The sequence below is a fragment of the Dromiciops gliroides genome, chromosome 2, assembly GCF_019393635.1.
Source record: "Dromiciops gliroides isolate mDroGli1 chromosome 2, mDroGli1.pri, whole genome shotgun sequence".
NCBI classification, from domain to species: Eukaryota; Metazoa; Chordata; class Mammalia; order Microbiotheria; family Microbiotheriidae; genus Dromiciops; species Dromiciops gliroides.
The window spans coordinates 696,792,004-696,814,305 of record NC_057862.1 but is presented as its reverse complement, the minus strand read 5'-3'; the positions used below and the strand labels follow the sequence as shown (position 1 = coordinate 696,814,305).

Here is a 22,302-nt window from a genome sequence, read left to right as displayed (position 1 = left end):
TCACACAACTAGTAAGTGTCTGAGACCAGATTTAAACTCAAGTCCTCTTGATTCCAGGGCTGACACTCTACCCACCGTGCCACCCAGCTTCCCCCAAAGCCCTTTGCCTGCTGGCTTTGAGCGACTTTTGTAGACCAAGAAAGCTCAGAGGTGGAAGGGATCCTAGAGGCACTTCTAGTTCCACCTGTACCTCATTAAGAATGCTCTCAACAAAGTCATCAAGTTGTCTAGCCTCTGCTTGGATGCTCTCAGCAATGGGGAACCCACTATTTTCTCTCACTTCCTTTTCATGGTCTCTGTCTTCTGTTCTCCATCTCTTGGGCTTGTCAAGACCTCTGTGAGCCTCTGATTAAATCTCACCCCATTCTTGTAAAGGGAAACATCTCACATCCATCTTTTCCTCTTCTACAAAGACTGACCCAATGGTCAGTTCCTCCAAGAAGGCTCCTCTGACCATCCCAGATGACAGGGATCTCTTCTGAGTTTCTCTGCCCTCCCTCTGCCAGGCCTCTCCTTTGCACCCATCTCACTCCCTCTTGTGCCATAGCTATGGGTGTACTCACCCTCTTATCAATGCATCTTGATCTTTGGAAGGCAGGGTTTGGGTCATAGGTCTTTCACTGTGTCCTCAGGATCAAGCACCTAGGAGGTGCTGACTCATAAGAAAGGTCTGTTGAATTTAATTGAATCATTTCTCCTCAATGGGAGTAACCAGGGGATGCCCACATCTGCTGGATGGAGGGAGAACATCCCCTCCCTCTTTTGCCCTTCAGATTCTAAGGACCGTGGGCTTTCCCTGGTCATCCTCCAGAGGTCAATTGATAAATTTTGATTTGGTGAAAAGTCATCCCCTCAAACAGCCCAAGCAGACACTTACAAGCGCAGAGCGCTCTATAGGCAGCCTGTTGCCATGGAATCCTGCATGATGTCACAAATTTAGCATTCCAAATACCAGCAAGCTGGAGAAGAAATATACAATGGGTGTGGAAACAAGCAAACATCTATTTAAACGAATCATCTTCAGCCTCTAGGAGATGAGTCAGGACAGCATGGCAAAGAAAAAGAAGGTGAGAGGTGGGATTAAGCAGGCTCTGAGGCCAGGAAGGAGCTGCAACCCTTGCCCTGGCATGGCGTTAGCCTTGGCTACCTATGGAAGGGGAGGTGGGGGAGGAGAAAAAGGAAGGGAGTGCCGGAGGAGAGGAAGAAGAGGGAGGGGGCAGGGGCAGACAAAGACGACACAGGGTTACCGCGCCATGCCAGGCTTCCTCGACTTCTCCTCAAGAACCTGACTGTGACGGGGTCTCTGGAGCAGAGCATCCTCCTCCAGTGGCACAACATGGGCTTAGGAAGGAACCCTGTCTCCTGTGAAAAGGGGCCCAGGGTGCTGTATAAGGAAGCCCCCAGGAACCCTGGGCTGGGGGTGGGGGGCGGGGAGGTTGTAGGACGGGGGAATACCCACCATGACAGAGGGAGCATCAGGATGCAGCCTCCATGCCCAGCAACAAGCAGGACGAGGCCTTCTCCTAAGACGCCCCAAGCATAGTCGCCCCACAGGGTGGCCCAGTCAACTGCCCTTGCAGTCCTGCCTCCCTCTTCAGTCCTCTTCTCCAATGACTTGATCGTCCTGGCTCACTCATCCATCCAGAGGCCTCTCAAGCAGGTGCTAAGCCTTTAAGGAAACTCCCCCCAAAAACCTTGGCTTAGCTCTCCCACAGATAATAAGAGACTGGGGCTCCCCCTTCTAAATGTGTTTCCACCAGCTCTATTACCACGACACAATTCCCAAATCATAGACTTATGGATGGTTCAGGTCTAAAGCACCTGGGGGAACCCTCCAATATGGATGAAAAAGAAAAACTGAGGCCCACTGCAGAGAGGACACGAGTCTCTGGGGTATTAATGCCGCACCAGAGGCAGAGACGCCTGCAGAGGTGGGTGTCTGTCAAGGCCAAGGCAGGGAAAAGTGGCTGAGGGGAAGGCCAAGCCTGGATAAGAGCAGCTACGGAGTCTAGGGCACCAGTCCCACCACAGCTTTCGTGATGGGAAGCTGCCCACGAGAGCTCCAAATGAATGAATGAAGCTGCTTTGGTCTGGGCACTGAAGCATGGGGTATCTGGCATCCCCACCTGCTCCTTCAGGCACATCGAGACGTCCTTTTGGGCAGGGCCCAATCCGACTCTTTTGTCTCCCCCAACAGTGACCAGCACAAGGCCGGGCACTCGATAAATACTTCGATGATTACATTGTATAGGAGAGGCAAATGGATCGAGTCAGTTATCCAGATCATCCAGTCTCTCCTTCCCTCCCTCTCTCCCTCACTTTTTCTCTAACAATTTAGATAATTGTTTTAATTCTTGTAGATGAACATCTCCGAGGTGGGGGCAATTTGGGAGGCTGTATCTGACCAGACATAGACTTGGAGCCCAGAGGCCGCTGTACAGGCAATGCCCCACCCCCAGCAGTCTGGTGCGTGAGGTCAGCACATCATTGGACAGTGGGAGAGGAGACTAAATCACATGAGCAGGAACAGACTCAGTGATGTCAAACTCAAAGTAGAAATGAGGTCTGCTACAACAAATGTAAACAGCCCTGCCAGTGTGTCTCAGCCTAGAAAACCACATATTCACATTATCTATGCTTTATTGTATTGGTTTTGTTAAGTATTTTCCAATTACATGTCTGTGATCTAACTCACCATCTGTAAGTGAGCTATTGCCTCAGGCCTCAGTCTTTAGCAGTCACCGTTCAAAGCGGGGTGGGGTGACCAACCTCAGAAGGACCCCAATTTACCAAAGAGCCAAGGAACCCCATAATTTAAAGAAACCCTTATGTCTCCTAACTAGGACGAAATATACATAAGGGTAAGCGCCCCTCTCCTGCCTCCCTCCCAACCCCTATTTACATCAACATCCATCAAGGAGAGATGAATATAATTATGAGCAGGTGCTCCTGGGTGACCGACAGGCCTTCTTAACTTCTGCTCACATTCAGGATATGCAGGATTTGACCAAGAGACCTCCCCTTCTCATGAACAGAGAGCTGTTCCCTAACCGGGAAGGCAAAGAGAAGCCACTGACCAATGTTCCTTTGGTCAGAACAAATGTGCTTCCATCTTTACCAGTTAACTCCTTCCCCCCCAATCCAAAGCAGGACAACTTGTCTTGATATTCTCTGATGAGAATCTTCATAGAAATATGAATGGAGTCAGTCCTGCATAATCAGATGAGTGGGTCAAAAGCAATCGACAAACAGCTGCTTTCTCTTGCTTGTTTACCAGATAATTCTCATCAAAAAAGCAAAAAGTGTATTACTGTTGATAAACCAAGTGAGCAAACATTTATAGGACCCTACTGTGCTTCAGAAATTGGGCTAAAAGCTGGGATGCAAAGACAGGAGGGGAAGGCAGCCCCTGCCTTCAAGTGGCTCACAGACTGATGGGGGACAACATGCAAACACCAAGGTACAAACAAGCTTTAGAGGCAAGGCTCCATTAGGGAACGGTGGATGGATCTGCTGCTTATCAGTGATCTGGAATAACAGGGAACACCTGGTGACCAGGAAGGGCTGCCACACACCCACGGAGCCCTATCCCTTTGAAGGCTTTTGAACAGAAATGCTCCCTTCCTTGAAGCTACTGTCAGCTCTCCTTGCCCCAGGTATTCCAAAGAAAAGAGGAGTGCCCCAGGCCCTCTGTGCCCGATTTCCTTGCCCCCTTCCTTAAATCCAATCTAACGACCATGTTTTAAACACTTGCTCATTCCTGACCTCGGGAGGCAAAATGGAAACGTTTTTGCCCTCAGCCTGCAGAGTTTACTAGGTGGAGACAACATGCAATCAGCACTTAGGATGGGCCAGGCATGGAGAAACTGAGAAAAAGCAAGAACAGGGTTCTGCCTTCAAGGAGCACAGTCTGATAGGGGGAACACTAAGTGCACATAAGTGAGATCTGTACAGTGTAAATGGGAGGCAAACAACAGAGAAGGCACTTTGGGGAAGGTGGGGGGGGGCAGGAAAGGTGTCTTCCAGAAGGTGAGCTTTGATCTAAGCCAGGGAAGCCCAGGTGAGATGAGGAGGGAGAATGTTCTGGGCACAGCCAGAGAAAGGGCATGGGCCACGCAGGGGTGAAGCTGTGTGTGAGTGTGGAGTGTGGAGGAGGCCAGTGTCCCAAGACTGAAGACTGCTTGGGGAGAAGAAGAGATAAGAAGGCTGGTGGGACAGTACCAGGCCAGCTCAGGAGGGGCCTAACAAGGCAAACAGGTTCTATATTTGATTCTAGAGACAGTGGGGAACCACTAGCATTTACTGAGAAGTCAGTTTGGTCACTGAGTGGAGAGTGACCTGCAGTGAGGAGACCTTGGGGAAAACAGAGCAACCAGGGGGCTCTGGAGGGAGTCTAGGAGGGAGGGAATGATGACCTGTGATGGCTTCAGACAGGGGAGAGAAGGGGACATAGAGGAGAGATACTGATAAACACATACACATGGAAATGCCTAATATGTGTGTGTGTGTGTGTGTGTGTGTGTCTCGTATTTGTATTGAGGAGGATGGAGGTGTACCATCCACCAAAGGGATCCAGAATGGTGTACCCCAGGACAGGCACCTACATGAGCCTGAAGCTCTAGATTCTAGAAGGGAGAGGTGAGGAAAGAATCCATTGCAAGCCCCGGGGACAGCCCAGGCCAGGCAAGGACATAGGCAGCTCAGTCTGACTGGAATGTAGGACCCTACAAGGGCTTAATCTAGAACAAGCCTGGAGGGATAGGCTGGCGCCAGACTCGAGATGACAAACTGAGGGGCTGCTACTTTATTCTAGAGCCTAGAGAACCACTGAGTGATCCAAAACAGGGGAGTGACACCGCTAGACTTAGGCTTGCAGGACATTATTATGATTGTTACATAGACAGATGATTGACTGGAGAGGGAGTAGACGAAGCTGGAAAACCAATGAAGGTCATGGCAGTACTTGAGGTGAGAGACAATGAGGCTGCTGGTCATGTGAGTGGAAAGAAGGCAATGGGCACCAGAGATGTTGGGGAAGTAGAGCTGATAAGATGGAGATTGAGGGGATGGGGATGAGATAAAAGAATAGAGAATCGGTCACATGAGCTCAGGGAAGGTGGCTCACACATGGGTGGGAGAGATGAGAAGTCAGGATGCTCTGTCTTGTATGTACCAAGGTTGAGCTGGCTATGGGCTGTCCTGCCATGGACTGTCCAGCGAGACTTCTAACAGAGAGGTGCAACTCAGGAGAGGGACGACAGTTCAGAGTCTAGACCTAGGAGTCTGCATAGATGGGGTCATTGAGCCCCCATCAGCCGATGAGATCGCCAAGAGGGGGTGAAGAGATGGAAAAGTATGGAGCTGTGGGCAGCTCTGCTTAGAGGGTAGTGGCAAAGAATATAAGCCTAGGAGTCAGGAGACCTGAGTCCCAATTGTCAGGGCAAGCCCCCTTCCTCTCTCCATCACAATTACCCCATCAGAAGCTCCTTCCAATTCTGAAGTCAAGGACCTATAACAGAAGATTGCTAGAAAGGCTTTTCCATCACAACTGCTGGTAATTCCTGAAAAAGTATCCCCCTAAAGGAAGATACGTCTGCTTCTTTTGCTCAGTATGTATCATGATCAAGATAGTCATTATTAAATAAGGTAATTCATGTTGAAGAGAACAGGATCTGTTCTCTTCCAAGATGCATCCAAAGAGCCACAGGAAGCAGGAAGATGAAATAGGAAAACTGATATTGTACATGGAAGGGGAGAAATGATGCTTATAAAATGCTTGGCCAACCTCAAAGCAATGCCCAAAGGCCATTTACTATTATTAAGAGACTCACAACATCCAAGAGTTGGGGGAACCTTGACAGTAATCTGGTACAGCTCAGACCCCCCAAAGAGGTGTGGTCAGTCAGCCTCTGACCAACAATCTCCAGCCTCTAGAGAAAGCCCATTTCCCTTCAAGATGGGTCTAATTATCAATGTTTTGTTTTGTTTTTTCCTTGACATTGAGTCTATTTTTTTTTCTTTTTGCCACTTACACCCATGATATGTTGTTGGATTCTGGTTTCTAATCCATTCTTCTATCTGCTTCTGTTTTAGTGCAGAGTCCACCACATTCATAATTATGACCACTAACTGCATTTCCCTGTATCTACTCTCCACCATCTTGGCTCCGCCTCCAAAGTCACTTTAGCTTCTGACTACTGCCTCCTTTAATCTACCCTCCCTTTCGTCACTCCTTTTCTCTTATCCCTTTCCTTTCCTACTTCCCTGTAAGATAGGTTTCTATACTCAGTTAAGTGCGTATATACATTTTTCCTTCTTCACACCAGTTCAGGTGAAAGTGAGGTTCAAGTATTGCCTCACCATTTCCCCTTCAATTGTAAAAGCTCTTCCCTTCATGCCTCCTTTATGTAAGATAATTTTCTCCACTATTCCTCTCTCTTCCCCCATCTCTCAGTGCATTCCTTTTACTTACCCCTACATTTTTAGAACATCCCAACATAATCAATTCATACCCATGCTTTCTGTCTAAATAGACCCCTTTAAACTGCCCTAGTATTGATAAAGTTGTTAGGAGTTACATGTATCTTCTTATTTGGGAATGTAAATAGTTTAACTTTATTGAGTCCCTTATGATTTGTTTTTCATGTTTTTCATATTTACCTTTAAATATTTCTCTTGAGTCTTGTATTTAAAAGTAAGATTTTCTGTTTGGCTCTGGTCTTTTCATCAGAAATCCTTAAAAGTCATCTATTTCATTGAACATTCATTTTCCCCTTGAAGGAGTATAGTCAGTTTTTCTAGATAGGTTATTGTAATCCTGGCTTCCTTGCTTTCTGAAATATCATATTCCAAGCCCTCTGCTCCTGTGACATAGTTGTTGCTAAATCTTGTGTGATCCTGACTCTGGTTTCATATTTTTTGTTTGTTTGTTTTGTTTTGTTTTGTTTTGGTGAGGCAATTGGGGTTAAGTGACTTGCCCAAGGTCACACAGCTAGTAAGTGTCTGAGGCCAGGTTTGAACTCAGGTCCTCCTGACTCCTGGGCTGTTTCTCTATCTACTGCACCACCCAGCTGCCCCAATGGTTTCTTTTTGGCTGTGTGAAGTATTTTCTCTTTGACCTGGATATTCTGGAATTTGGCTGTAATATTCTTTTGTGTTTTCATTTTAGGATCTCTTTCAAGAGATGATAGGTGGATTTTTCCACTGATCACCTTCAGAAAGAGATCCCAAAAAGAAAACTCCTAGGAATATTATAGCCAAATTCCAGAGCTCTCAGGTCAAGGAGAAAATATTGCAAGCAGCCAAAAAGAAAGAATTCAAGTACTGTGGAGCCCCAGTCAAGATAGCACAAGATCTAGCAACTTCTACATTAAAGGACCAGAGGGCATGGAATATTATATTCCAAAGGGCAAAGGAAATGGGATTACAACCAAGAATCACCTACCCAGCAAAACTCAGCATTATCTTTCAGCAGAAAAAATGGAACTTTAATGAAAAAGAATACTTTTATATGTTTGTGATGAAAAGACATGAACTGAATGGCAAATTTGACTTTCAAATACAAGACCCTAGAGAACCATAAAAAAAAAAAATGGAGCTGGGGGACATACCTGGTGTCGTACAGTGGGTGACTGTCTTGTGTCTAAGGTCAGGTTTTGGCTGGGATCGCCCTGGGTCCAGGGGTGATGATTTGTGCACTTAGCTAGATGATAACATCTTTAGGATTAAATTGAGGGGTAAAGGGAATTAATTGGGGGAGGGGGAAGGACAGAAGCGAAATCCTACATGAAAGTAACAGGAAAAGGCTTATGGAGTAGGGGAAGAGATGGGAGAGGAGCAGGGCAGTAAATGAATCTTACACTCAACAGAAAAGGCTCAAAGATCTTAAACTCATCAGAGCTGCCTCAAGGAGGGACTAACAGACACACCCAATTGGGTGGAGTAATCTATTTAATTTGGGCAGTAAATGAGCCTAACACTCATCAAAATTGTCTCAAAGACCTCAATCTCATTAGAATTGGCTCAAGGAGGGAATAATGTACACACTCAATTGTGTGGAGTAATCTCCATAACCCTGCAGGAAAATAGGAGGGGAAAGGGATAAAGAGAGAGGGGCAAAAGAAGGAAGGGCAGAGTGGGGGAAGGGACAGACAGAAGCAAATCCCTTTTGAAGAGTGATAGGATGAAAGAAGATGGATAATAGAACAAATATCATGGGGAAGGGAATAGGATGGAAGGGAAACAGTTAACAATAGTAATCATGAAAAAGAGAAAAGGGGGAAAATTGTACAAAAAATATTTATAGCAACTCTTGGTGGAAGCTAAGAATTGAGAATCAAGGGAATGTCCATCAATTGAGGAATGATGGAAAAAGCTGTGTTATATGATTGTAGTGGAATGGACTTGTGCTATAGGAAATGACAAACAGGATGATTCCTGAAAAACCTTGAAAGACTAATGAATATCGATTTATAGTGAAGTGAGCAGAGCTGAGAGGACATTGTGCATAGTGACAACAGTATTGTTCAATGAGTAATTGTGAATGACTTAACTACTCTCAGCAGTGCAATGATCCAAGACAATCCCAAGGAACTAATGAGGAAGCTTACTATGCACCCCTATAGAAAGAACTGATAAAAAGAACACTTGTGGATTGTAAAAAAAACAAAAAAAACCAAAAAAGAAATGATAGGTGGATTCTTTCAGTTTTCATTTTATCCTCTGGTTCTATGATATTGGAGCTGTTTTCCTTAATAATTTCTTGAAATGTGATATCTAGACTCTTTTTTGATCATGGCTTTTCATAGATAATCAAAAATTCTTAACTTATCTCTCCTTAATCTATTTTCTAGGTCAATTGTTTTTCTGAAGAAATATTTCATATTTTCTTCAATTTTTTAATTCTTTTGACTTTGTTTTATTTTTTTTATTAATGGCTCATGGAATTATTAGCTTTCATGTGTCCAACTATATTTGTTGCCATTAATAAGCCTTTGTGCCTCTTTTTTCTTTTGGCTAATTCTACTTTTTTTTTTTCCAGGGCAATGAGGGTTAAGTGACTTGCCCAGGGTCATACAGCTAGTGTCAAGTGCCTGAGGCTGGATTTGAACTCAGGTCCTCCTGAATCCAGGGCCGATGCTCTATCCACTGCACCACCTAGCTGCTGACAATTCTACTTTTAAAGCAGATATTTCTATCAGTGAAGTTCTATACCTCATTTTATTATTTAGCCAATTCTTTTAAGATGTTACTTTCCTTAGTATTTTTTGTGCCTTTTTCATTGTTGTTGTTCAGTCATGACTGACTCTTCCTGGTTTCATTTTGTCTTTTCTTGGCAAAGATATTAGACTGGTTTGCCATTTCCATCTCCAGTTATTTTTTATTTTTTATTTTTGCAGGGCAATGGGGGTTAAGTGACTTGCCCAGGGTCACAGCTAGTAATTGTCAAGTGTCTGAGGCTGGATTCGAACTCAGGTCCTCCTGAATCCAGGGCCAGTGCTTTATCCACTGTACCACCTAGCTGCCCTCCAGTTCATTTTATGGGATGAGGAAACTGAGGCAAACAGGGTTAAGTGATTTGCCCAGGGTCACACACCTGGTAAGTGTCTGAAGCTGGATTTGAATACACAAAGATGAATCTTCCTGACTCTAGGCCTGGCACTCTATCCACTGTGCTACTTAGCCTATTTTACCAAGCTATTAATTACTATTTTATGATTTTCTTGCTTTGCTCTTATTTCTTTTCCCAATTCTTACTGTATCACTCTAATTTTTATTTTAATTTTGTTCTTTCTATAGTTCTTCCACAAATTCCTTTTGTTTTTTTTTTATTTAATTTTTTTTTTTTTTTTAGTGAGGCAATTGGGGTTAAGTGACTTGCCCAGGGTCACACAGCTAGTTAAGTGTTAAGTGTCTGAGGCCAGATTTGAACTCAGGTACTCCTGACTCCAGGGCCTGTGCTCTATCCACTGCGCCACCTAGCTGCCCCCTTTTGGTTTTTTTGGTACACTTTTCATTTTTCTTTGAGGCTTTGCTTGTAGATTTTTCCATTGTTATCTTTGAAGTTTTGTCTTGATCTTTATTATTATTATTATTATTATTATTATTATTGGGCAATGAAGTTTAAATGACTTGCCCAGGGTCACTTAGCTAGCAAGTGTCAAGTGTCTGAGCTAGGATTTGAACTCAGTTCCTCCTGAATCCAGGGCCAGTGATTTATCTGCTGCAGCACCTAGCTGTCTCCATTCCCTATCATTTTATATATATATATATATATATATATATATATATATTGAGTAGAGTACTGGGCCTGAAGGCAGGAGGAAATGAGTTCAAATCCAGTCTCAGACACTTGACACTTACTAGTTGTGTGACCCTGCACAAGCCACTTAACCCCATCTACCTCAAACATCCAGGGCCATCTCCAGCTGTCCTGATGTATATCTTGCCACTGGACCCAGATGGCTCTGGAGGAGAGAGTGAGGCTGATTACTTTACATGGTCCCCCCTCACTTAAATTCAATTCATTGCAAGTCATGACATTACCTCTCCATGTCATGGTCCTCATTGTGAATGAGGGACAAATAATAACAACAATAAGTTTTTATGATTGGCTTCTCTTTTGTTGTTATTTGCTCATTTTTTTCAGCGTATTTCTTGACTTTGTCCTTTATGTTAAAGTTGGGCTCAGCTCGCCTATGGTGGAGAGGTGCAGAACTGTTCAAAGCTTTAGTCTTTTTCATGCTTTTGTTTTCCAGAACTAATTCTGGGATTGTGGAATTTTTTGTAGTTTCCAAGGCGGTGTGATCCTAGACAAAGTATGGTTACTGATCTCCTGGTCTGTGCCCTAGTTCTTACCCAGTAAGGGCTCCTGATCCCTTGCAGCTACAAATGGTATTGTTCCTCAAAGGTCCTGATCACTTGCAACTATAAGCACTCTACTTTATCCTGGAATTAAAATTTCTACTCTTCTTTCACCTTACACACTTTTTAAGTACTCTGTGATCCAATGAATTGGCCTCTTTTCTGTTCCTTAAATGAGACATTTTATCTCCTCATTCTGGGCATTTTTTTTCTTTCTATTTTTTTTTTTTAGTGAGGCAATTGGGGTTAAGTGACTTGCCCAGGGTCACACAGCTAGTAAGTGTTAAGTGTCTGAGGCTGGATTTGAATTCAAGTACTCCTGACTCCAGGGCCGGTGCTCTACCTACTGCGCCACCTAGCTGCCCCAACTCTGGGCATTTTCTCTGGTTGTCCTCTAGTACTAGAATGTTTTCCCTTCTCATCTCTGTGTCCTGACTTCTCTGAATATCCAGTTTAAAAATCACCTTCTACCTGAATCCATTATATACTTTAATTCTAGTGTATTGCAAGAGGTGGAGCCAGATGATAGAAAAAAGGGATGGACTCTCCTGAGCTTTTCCAAATTCCCTTCCAAGCAACTTTAAATAATGTCTCAAAACAAATTCTGGAAGCAACAGAACCCACAAAAGGATAAAGTGAAATGATGTTCTAGCCCAAGGAAACCTCAAAGGTCATCAGGAGAGAGCATTACATGGCAGGCAGTACCACAGCAAGGCAACAGCAGATTTTGGGGACAAGTGAGTTTGCAGTGCCTAACAGAGCTATCATCCCACAGATGGGAAGGGGGTCAGACAACTAGTCAGAAGGATATTGCAAGGGTCTCCTTTCAGGTTCTGGGAGTAAGACTCTATTGCATTATGCATATATGGATCTGGGTTATAATCCCAGGGTGAGGAAGAACATTGGCATGCCAGAGATTGCAGCTTCAGGGGTACAGGGATCCTGGTGACTGTTTCAGCAGAAAAGAGTATGTGTAGCTGCTCCCAGATCAGAGAACAGCCAGGAGGTCAATGACTACATCTGTCCTTAGCTCTGAAAATTCAAAACTTATCTGGAAGAACCCAAAACTTACAGACACCCATACCTAGCTCTGAAAACAATTGCACAAAAATCCTGAATCTTGGGACAATTCCCCTTCATTAACAGGAACAGAGCCCAACTTTAACATAAAGTGAAAATTCAAGGCATAGTCCAGAAAAATGAGCAAACAACAATAACAATAAGAAGCCAACCATATAAAGTTACTGTAATGACAAGGAAAATCAAAACAGAAACTCAGAAGAAAGCAATAGAATCAAAACTGCTATATTCAAAGCCTCAAAAATGTGAATTGGTCTCAAGCCTGGAAAGAATTCCTGGAAGAGCTTGAAAAAAATTTTTAAATCAAATAAGAGAAGTGGAGGAAAAATAGGGGGAAAATAAGTGATTCAAGAAAATAATGAAAAAAAGTCAATAGTTTGCTAAGAGAAACACAAAAAATACTGAAGAAAACAATACCTTATAAACAGAATGGGCCAAATGGTAAAAGAGAAACAAAAATCTACTTAAAAGAAAAGTTCCTTTAAAAGCAGAATTGGCCACATGGAAAAAAGATGTACAAAAATTCATTGAAGAAAAATACTCCTTAAAAAGTACAGTGGGGGGCAGCTAGGTGGTGCAGTGGATAGAGCACTGGCCCTGGAGTCAGGAGGACCTGAGTTCAAATCTAGCCTCAGACATTTGACACTTAATAGCTGTGTGACCTCGGGCAAGTCACTTAATCCTCATCACCCTGCCCCCCCCCAATTTTTTAATTTAAAAAAAAAATTTTAAATTTAAAAAGTACAGTGACCAAGTGGAAAAGGGTGTACAAAAACTCATTGAAAAAAATATTTGCTTAACAATTATATTGAGCAAGTAGAAGCTAATGACTCCATGAGAAATCAAGAAAGAATAAAACCAAATGAAAAATAGAAGAAAATCTGCAATATCTCATTGGAAAAACAACTGACTTGGAAAATAGATGAAAGAGAGAACATTTAAGAATTATTAAATTACTAGAAAGCCATGATAAAAAAGAACTTCCCTGATATTCTAGAACCCAAAGGTGAAATAGAAATTGAAAGAATCCACTGATAACCTCCTGAAAAAGGGATCCCAAAATGAAAACTCCCAGGAATGCTATATATAGCCAAAATCCAGAGTTCCCAGGCCAAGGAGAAAATATTGCAAGTAGCCAGAAAAAAGAAATTCAAATATCATGGAGACACAGTCAGGATAACAAAAGATTTAGTAGCTTTTACATTAAAGGATCAGAGGGATTAGAATATGATATTCTGGATGGCAAAGGGCCTAGGATTAAAACCAAGAATAACTTACCCAGAAAAACCAAATATTATCCTTTGGGGTGGCGGGGAATAGGTAATTAATGAAATAGAAGACTTTCAAGCAGTCCTGATGAAAAGACCAGAGCTGAATAAAAAATATTGACTTTCAAATATAAGACTCAGGATAAGCATAGTCAAGAGAAATCATAAGGGATTCAATAAGATTAAACTGTTTACATTCCAATTTGGGAAGATAGTGCTAGTAAATCCTAAGAACTTCATAATTATTAGGACAGCTAGAAAGAGTATATATAGGGGCAGCTGGGTTGCACAGTGGATAGAGCACTGGCCCTGGAGTCAGGAGGATCTGAGTTCAAATCTGGCCTCAGACACTTGACACTTCCTAGCTGTGTGACCTTGGGCAAATCACTTAACCCCAATTGCCTCACTCTCCCCCCGCCCCAAGAGTATATAGAGAGAGTACAGGTCTAAGTGGAATATGATGAAATAAAATAAAGGGGTGAGAAAAAGGAATGAGCTGAAAAAGGGGGAAAAGAGAGGTAGAATAGGGCAAATTATCTCACATAAAAGAGGCATGAAAGAGCTTATACAGTGGAGAAGATGGAGGAGGTGGGAGTATCACTTGAACTTCTAGGAACTGACTCAAAGAGGACATAACATACACACTCATTTGGGTATAGAAATCTATCTTACCCTACAGGAAAGTAGTAGGGGAAGGGGATAGGGGATTAGAGAAAGGGAGGGGGCTGATAGAAGGGAGGATGGTTGTGAGAGGCAGTAGTCAGAAGCAAAGCACTTTTAAGGATAGTCACAGTGAAAGGATAGACACAGAGAGAGAGAGAGAGAGAGAGAGAGAGAGAGAGAGAGAGAGAGAGAGAGAGAGAGAGAGAGAGAGAGAATGGGTAAAGTAGGATGGAGTGATCATAGCTGTGAAAAAAAATTACAGAAAATTTTCCAGAAAGAGGCTTAATTTCTCAAACATATAGAGAACTGAGTCAAATTTATAAAAATAAGAGCCATTCCCCAAGTGATAAATGATCAATGATATGAACAGGTAGTTTTTAGAAGAAATCAAAGCTATTTTTGGTCATATAAACATGCTCTAAATCACTATTAATTATAAAAATGCAAATTAAAACAACTTTGAAGTACCACCTCACACTTATCAGATTGGTTAACATGATAGAAAAGAAAAATGATAAGTGTTGGAGGGCATGTGGGAAAATTGAGAAGCTAAGATACTGTCGGTGCACTAATTGGTATGAACTGATCCAACTGTTCTGGAGAACAATTTGGAACTATGCCCAAACGCTACAAGACTGTGCACACCCTGTGATCCAGCAGCACCACTATTAAGCCTACATTTCAAAGATTTCAAGGGAAAAGGAAATGACCTATATGTATAAAATTTTATAGCAGCTCTTTTTGTGGTGGCAAAGAATTGGAAATTGAGGGGATGCCCATCAATTGGGGAATGGCTGAACAAGTTGTGGTATATGATTATGATGAATAATATTGTACTATAAGAAATGATGAGAAGGACACTCAGAAAAGGCTGGAAAGACTTAGATGAATTGATGCTGAGTGAAATGAACAGAAGCAGGAGAACATTGTACATTAAATATGATGATCAACTGGGAATGAAAGCTATTTTCAGTAATACAATGACCCAAGATAATTCTTAAGGACTTTTGAAAAATGCTATCTACCTCCAGAAAAAGAACTGATGGAATCTGCATGCAGATTGAAGCAAACTCTTTCTTTATTTTATTTTTCTTGGTTTTTTTTGGGGGGGATCCATATTTTCTTTTCAACATGACTACTATGGAGATATGTTTTACATAACTTCACATGTAGAAGCTATATCAAATTGCTTAAGAGAATTTGGAACTCAAAATTTTTCAAAAGTGAATATTAAAATTGTTTTTACATGTAATTGGGGAAAAATAAAATATTAAATACATTTTTTAAAATTAAAGTGCCTTCCCTCTGTTGTTTATTTCCTATTTATCCTGTAGAAAGCTTTCTTGTTCCTAGGTGTTTGCACAGTCCCTGTCCCATTGTAAGCTTCTCAAGGGCAAGACATGTCTTTTGTCTTTCTAAGGAACCCTAGAATTTAGCCCAGTGTCTGGAGACATACTAAGCATTTCATAATTGCTTATTGACTAATATAGTAGACACCTAATAAATGCTTACTGACCGATTGACTTAGAATTCAGTTCGAGCATTGCCTTTTACCTGATGCCTTTTCTGAGTCCCCCAACTTTGAGTTTTAGCTATTCTTCTTAAAGCACTTTTTATTGACCCACATTGTATTATTTGAAGCATGTTCTTCATCTTGAATCATATCGACTCATCTATGGCCTTTTTTGATGGAGGCTCTGTGAAAGCAGGGACCAATTACTTCTTTGTCCTTGCATCGCTGGCCTTTACCACTTGGGCCTAGTACCAAGTAGGTGCTTCATAAACGCTTGTGGGTAGATTGTTTCCCAAAGCTTTTCTCCTCTCCATCCTTTGGTCTCAATGGGCAGCAGCAATGAAAGCATCATTTCTGTCTGATGGTCTTCAAGCCATTGTGATATTTGTCCAGGCTTCTCTGGGTTCCTTCAAGCTGAATAACTTGTGACTCAGGAATCACCAAAAGTGGGTGCAAGCAATGCACAGAAAGTTGTTAAGCACCTCCTTGATGCTGAAGACAGTCAGCTGGAGAAGCACACACAAAAGGGACATCATCTCTGACATCAGAGAGCTTAGTTTTGATGGAAGAGTCATCTGCTTTGATTCAAGATGGCAGACCTCACTATTGCTGTGGTCAGGGTGGCAACACAGCGATTCAGGATTCCCAAGCAAGGAAGCACCCACCCCCAGCTACCCTCCTTTTACTTGTCCTCGTCCCCTGCTATCTCTTCTCCTTTTTCAGCAAAGAGGATGCAGTAAAAAATAGAATTCTGACTATAAAAGAAAATGTGATAGAATGTAGACTAGAGGGTCAAGACCAGCTAGTCAAGATCTGAGTTCAAATTTAGCTTCAGAAACTTATTAGTTGTGTAACTCTGGGCAAGGGACTTACCCTCTGTCTGCCTCAGTTTTCTCATTGGTAGAATGGGGATAATAATCACACCTATTTCCCAGGGTGGTTGAGAAGATCATGTGAGATGATATTTGTGAAGCTTTTTTTTTTTCCCAAACATTAAGGTGCTGTATAAATACTACTCAGTGCTATCAGGATCCTGGGCCATTCATTAAGCCTCTCTGGCCCCAGTCTCCTCTTTTGTTAAATGAAGGGGCTGTGCCAGGAGACCCCAAAGCTCCTTGGAGCTCTGAAAGCAGCATCACGCAGGCAGTTGCTAGAGCTGAGACTGGAGCATAAGCCTTTTCCCATTTCACTGGAGTGGTTTAGTTTGCTAAAGGATGTTTGTTTGTGGGTGCGTCCTTTTATGTCAGGCCCCGGCCTGATGACTTCAAGCGTGAACAAAATAAACTGCCTTTGTCTTTTTTTCCGCTCCCTACATTAAGAGTGAAGGGGCCACGAAAATTCCCAGAGAAAGCAGTGACTCAGATAGGAAGACCATGCGGGACATTGAGAGACCAAGCACTCGCCAGAGTGCCCAGGTGAGCCTAACGCGGGGGCTGCCAAGCCCAGTCAGGTGTGAAGATGTCAGGCAGGGGGCGGGAGGCTGCGCGGCCAGGAGCGCAGAGCTGAGCGCGGTGATGGAGGCTGTCCGGGCGCCCAGAGAGGTTATAGGTTATTAGGGGAGAAGTAGGAGCAGCCGGTCCCTGCTCCCCCTCCAGTCCGCATTCCCTGGGTTATGTCCCAGGTGGGCCCACAGGACACAAGTCCAGGTCTGACTCCTCCTCTGCCTGGAGGAGGAGGCTGCCTCTGGGTCAGATCCGGAGGGGGCAGGGCGTCTGGCCGCTGCAATGACCAATTTCTGCACAATCTTTCAGATGAGGCGTGCAGTCAACCCGATCCGCTCGCTAAGGCGTTGTTCGATGTGGTGTTTTTCGTCGTATAGACGCTGCCTTGGCCTGGGGGCTGTGGAGGGGGCATTACTTCTTGGCCCCTTCCGCAGCCTGAGTGTTTATTTATATGTGTGCCTGTTGTGGGAGCAGGGACGGCAGGCCGTCATTATCAGGGTGAGCAGAGAACGCACTACTCGATTTCGAGGGGAGCCAGAGGCATTGTGGGGGGAGGCGGAGCGGGCACAAGGCAAAGGCTGCAGGCAGAGCCGGGAACCTCCCCTCTCACTCGGGCTTACCCCCACCCCCCCGAGTTTCACTCAAGTCAAAAGCTGAAGCTTGAATTTGAGCCTACTGACCTCGGAGCTGACCAGCGGTCCTTCTGCTAGTAGACTCACGCTGCTGGATATGCGTTTGACCCTGGGCTCCTGGCCTAGCCTTGGAAGGGGAGAAGGAAGGACCCATGCTTGGGGGCGCGGGGGAGGCGCAGGGGTGTTCCGGGCCACAGGAAGCTTTCTTTGACTCGGTTCTGGACATCCTATTTCATGCCCCCACCCCCCACAGTGAATCTAGGTCTGGGAGGATTGAGGATGGGGTGGGGGTGAGGGGATAAAGAGCTACGGGTGGGGTGGAGGTGGAGGTGAGCAGACAGTCAGCAAGGAAGGGCGGGGAAGGGTACCAGTGGGTAAAGTCATCCGAGCAGGATGGCCTGGTGTTTACAGCTGGTCAGGCTGCGTGCAGGGCAGCTCAGGCAGGAGACAAATGCCCATTTCTCCATTCTCCTCAACAGAGTATAACACAGGAGTATGTTATGCTGAAAACGGATTCCCAGAAAAGTCTCCGGCAAAACCGAAATTCTCCCCGGGTTTCTTCCTCCGAGGATGCCAAAAGCCGGAACGTGAGGGTATGAATGAGAAAGACAGGACAAGGGGACGAGGGGAAAGAGGGATGAGGACACTGCACGATGCGTGTCAGCCTGGGGGAGACCAAGAGGCCAAGCCACCTGAGCTGGCCTAGTGGGAAAAGAGACAGAAGAACCCAGGAGGGACCCCGCCACGAGGAGTATGGGAGTATTCACAACACAGAGGAAGGGAATGAGCATTTATTAAGCACCCACAGAATACCAGGCACTGTGCTAAGCACTTTATAAAAATGATCTCATTTGATCCTCACAGTAACCCTTCAAGGTAGGGTGTGTTATTATTCCCATTTTGTAGATGAGGAAACTGAGGCAAGCAGAGAAGTGATGTGTCTGGGGGCTTCCTGAGGCCTTGCCCAGGGTTCTGTGCACCCCCTAACTGCCCCTGTACTTTTCACACCTTACACCCCCTGTCCTTCCTTTCCCCAACCCCGCCCCCCCCCCCAGCCCCAGAATTAGTGGCCTCATTGTAGGATTCAGGAGCATCTTTTCAGCTCCCAGCACTAGGAGACATTTTGCTCTGTTCTTTATTCTTGTTTGCTTTAGCTATTGGGGGTGAGAGGTGGGGTCAAAGATGTTAAAGCTACTTTGGGGAGGGTGGGAGGGTGGAGCATCAGTAATAAAAGATGAATCGGATTTAGCGTCTGGCTTTGCTACCTAGAGCACACCCTCTGGCTCAGAAAGGGCATGACAAAAGTGGTGAATGGGGAGTTGAACCCCAGCATAAGTAAGGCCATAGATAGTAAGAGGTCCCCAGCTGACCCTGATGAGCCCAAGTTGCCAGGCCCAAAGGAATGGTGTCCTTGGCTACTGCTGGGTCACACAGCCATCTGGGCAGACTGGGGAGGGCAGAGGGAGGTTCCAGGAGTAGACAATGGCAGAGGAAAACGGAACCTGTCCGATCTGGTCTAAGGAGCTCCCTAGAGAAAGGAGTGTGGAAGGGAACCAGTTAACAGATACCTTCTTTAGAATCAGGGTGTTTTGGAGGGGCCCGATTTCCTGCTCTGACTAGGACGGGAGACAGCCAGATGATCAAAATGCCCCAACAGAACACTCGGCTGAGTCCTTCATGCCATTCTTGGGGCAACACCAAGATACTGAGTGCTACAGCTCGTATTTCTAAGGCACTTTGCAAATGATGTTCACATCCCCACAGGGCCATGTCTCAGCACCAACCCTGGAGTCAGGAAGACCTGAGTGCAAATCCAGCTTCAGGCACTTACCAGCTGTAGGGCCCTGGGCACATCATTTCCTTTGCCTGCTTCGGTTTCCTTAACTGTAAACTGGAGATAATCACAGCGCCTACTTTCCAGGGTTTTTGTGAGGATCCAATGAGATCATGTTGATAAGGTGTTTTGCAGGCCTTAAAGCGCTATAGAAATGTTAGCTATTACTACTATTAGGAATGATTACCACAGGCCTATGCAGTTAGGTGAATACATCCTTATTACTCACAATTTACAAATGAGGAAACAGGCTAAAAGAAAGGAGGTGATACAACCAGTGCCAGTCAGGGGGGGAACCTTTGGATCTCAAGTGTCACATTCTGAGGATGAAAATTCAGTGGCTTCAAAGTTCTCTCTCCCTCTCTGTCTCTGTCTTTCTGTGTCTTTCTGTCCCTTTCTGTCTGTTTTTCTGTCTCCATCTTTCTGTCTCTGCCCCTCTCTTTCACACACATACACACACACATACACACACACACACACACACACACACACACACACTCCCCCTCCCCAACCTCCTGTGCACCAGATAAGTTTTTCTTATGCATGCACTGTGCTTCCTTAGTAATACACCTTCCTCCAGGAGAAGGTTAGGAATGAGGTGTGTGTAGGTTTGAGGAGGGGGGCAGGATAGGAGAGTCTCATAAAAAGGTTGTGGACGTTGTATGAATGAATGAGGCATCAACAGATTGAATCTGGAACCTGTTGCATCTGGGGACCTATAAGGGCACAATGCTCTATGCTCAAGGGAGTGTGGGCCGAGCCAGGGGCCTGGCTGTGCATGGGTGTGCTTGTGTTTGGGGGAGGGGCACACCGCTTCGCTTCCTCATCCCATTGCTCCTATCTCCAGCAATCCATCACCAGTATCAACTCTCGAGTCTCAGTTTCGGAGCCTGGGGAACAGAAGCTGCCTCCTACTCCGCCCGCTGCACAGACTCCAGAGAAGGCACCCACCCCTCCCCGGGAGCCAGATCAGCCGACAACTCCACCTCTCCTTCCATCCCCACCCCCCGCCCAAGCCCCACCCCCACCCCCACCTCTACTTCCACCTCTGACCTCAGAGATGTTCAGGCCCAGGTTATCCCAGGAAAGGAAGAGTTCAAAGACCCCATCCACCCAAAGCTTCAGGGATACAGGTGAAGACAATGATGAGGGTGTTTTCAACTGGACGCCCGGCCGGCCCAGGCCAGTAAGCAGCATCCACTTTCCTCCTTCCCCACCCCCTGCCCCCTGCAGACAGCCAATCTCTGACATCCTGGGTTATTTTTTTCTTTATCTTCTTCTGAACTCTGACTCCCTCTTTCCCTGTCTCCCTTAACCTTCCCTCTTGTGTTTCTCTGTCCATCCTTTCTACTTGTCCTCTCATTGCTCCCCTCTTCCTCAACCAGCCCTTTCTGTTTGTCTATCCCTCCCTCTTTCCCCTTGTCTTCCCTCATCCATTATCCCACCCATTCATTCATCTTCCCTCCCTTCTCTGCAATCACCCATAATCCATATATCCATCCACCCATCCAACCAACCCACCAACAGCTGTCCTTCGTCCTATTCCACCATTCCTCACCCTTATTTCCCTCCTCCACGGGTGTCTTTCTGTCTGTCTCACCCTTCTTCCTCGAGCAGTTCCTGACCCATCCGTCTTTCTGTGCCCCCTTCCTGTAGCCCAAACCTAAGAATGCTATCACCATTGCTGTCTCTTCCCGGGCTCTCTTCAACATGGTGGAGGATAGTAAAATCTTTGAGAAAGAAGGACTGGAGAAGTACATGGAGTACCAGATCACCAACGAGAATGTCATTCTGAGACCTGGACCTGCCTTTGGCTTTGTCAAGGTACCACCCAAAGGCAAGCCGAAAAAGGCCCGAGCCAAGTTCTCTGCACCCCTGGGCTTGTCTCTTCCTCCGCTCCCTGAGGGGGTTAGACTAGATGACCTCTTGGGGCCAGGCCTGCCAATGTAGGACCATGGGACTCTCCACCAACCCCTCCCCCACTCTAGATCAAGTAGAACTGACAGTATTTGGCACAGAGATGACTAAAGCCAAGGGACCTGATGCGGTCGCCAAGTGGACTGGACTGTGTAGGCAGTGAAAGGACTGACAGCTAGGGACCCCAGGAAAGGTCTCACTGAATAATGATGTCCTGAGCTGTTCCTTGAAGCAAACCAGGGGTTCTGTTAGGAGAGGAGGAGAGGAGGGGGCACGTTATGGGCCTGGGGCCACCTCGAGAAGCCAGGGGAGGTGTCGTGGGAATGTTGTGTGGGGGAAGCACCCAGCAGCCCAGCTTGGCTAGAACACCTACGATGGGAAAGCAAGTTCTTGGAAGGGGACTGAAAAGGTAACTTAAGGTCAGACTGAGGCAGGGCGGGGGCTGCTGGGTGCCAGGCCCTGTGCTGAGCAACCCCCAAATGGAGTCATGGCTGATCCTCACCACAGCCCTGAGAGGAGGGGGCCATTATTATCCCATTTTACACATGAGAAAACGGAGGCGGACAGAGCTTCTGTGACTTGCCCAAGATCAGAGAGAAAATAAATGCCTGAGCTGGATTTGAACACGGATCTTCCTGATTCTGGGCCTAATGCTCAGTTTGGTAGAGTGTGGGAAGGTTTTAAATGCTAAAAGGCAGAGCTTGATTTTTTTCTCTAGAGAAAATAGGATACCATTAGTCTTTTGAGGAGGTGAGTGATATCTTGAGATCTGTATTTTAATAATATCAATCTGGCAGGACTGTGGGGAGAGATGAGAGGTGGGGAAACCAGCTGGAAGTTTATTGCAATAGCCCAGGATGAGAGGGGATGAGGGCCTGACCCAGGATGGTGGGTATGTGAGGAGAGAGAAGAAAACAAATTCAAGAGACACCATGAAGATAGATAGGATGGACAAGATTTGGTTTGGCGGATGAAGAGAGAGTCAAGTAAAAATCTTTATTTGTACTTTGCATGTGTTGATTTTGAGCTGCCATCATGCTTTCCAAGTGAACATCCCACAATCAGTTAAAAAGATGGCCCTGGAGCTCAA

General features: G+C 45.1%; 1 protein-coding gene across 1 annotated transcript in view; it reads left to right on the top strand.

The window, feature by feature from the left end:
* Positions 1 to 983: 983 nt before the first annotated feature.
* Positions 984 to 22,302, top strand: part of NT5C1B (5'-nucleotidase, cytosolic IB) — a 52,729-nt gene continuing 31,410 nt past the window's right edge. The window contains exons 1-7 of the mRNA XM_043981316.1: positions 984 to 1,067; positions 16,707 to 16,802; positions 17,139 to 17,327; positions 17,941 to 18,054; positions 20,143 to 20,304; positions 20,380 to 20,481; positions 20,952 to 21,119. Coding sequence (XP_043837251.1) covers positions 1,035 to 1,067; positions 16,707 to 16,802; positions 17,139 to 17,327; positions 17,941 to 18,054; positions 20,143 to 20,304; positions 20,380 to 20,481; positions 20,952 to 21,119 — 864 coding nt within the window. The 5' untranslated portion in view covers positions 984 to 1,034. The remainder of the gene's footprint in view (positions 1,068 to 16,706; positions 16,803 to 17,138; positions 17,328 to 17,940; positions 18,055 to 20,142; positions 20,305 to 20,379; positions 20,482 to 20,951; positions 21,120 to 22,302) is intronic.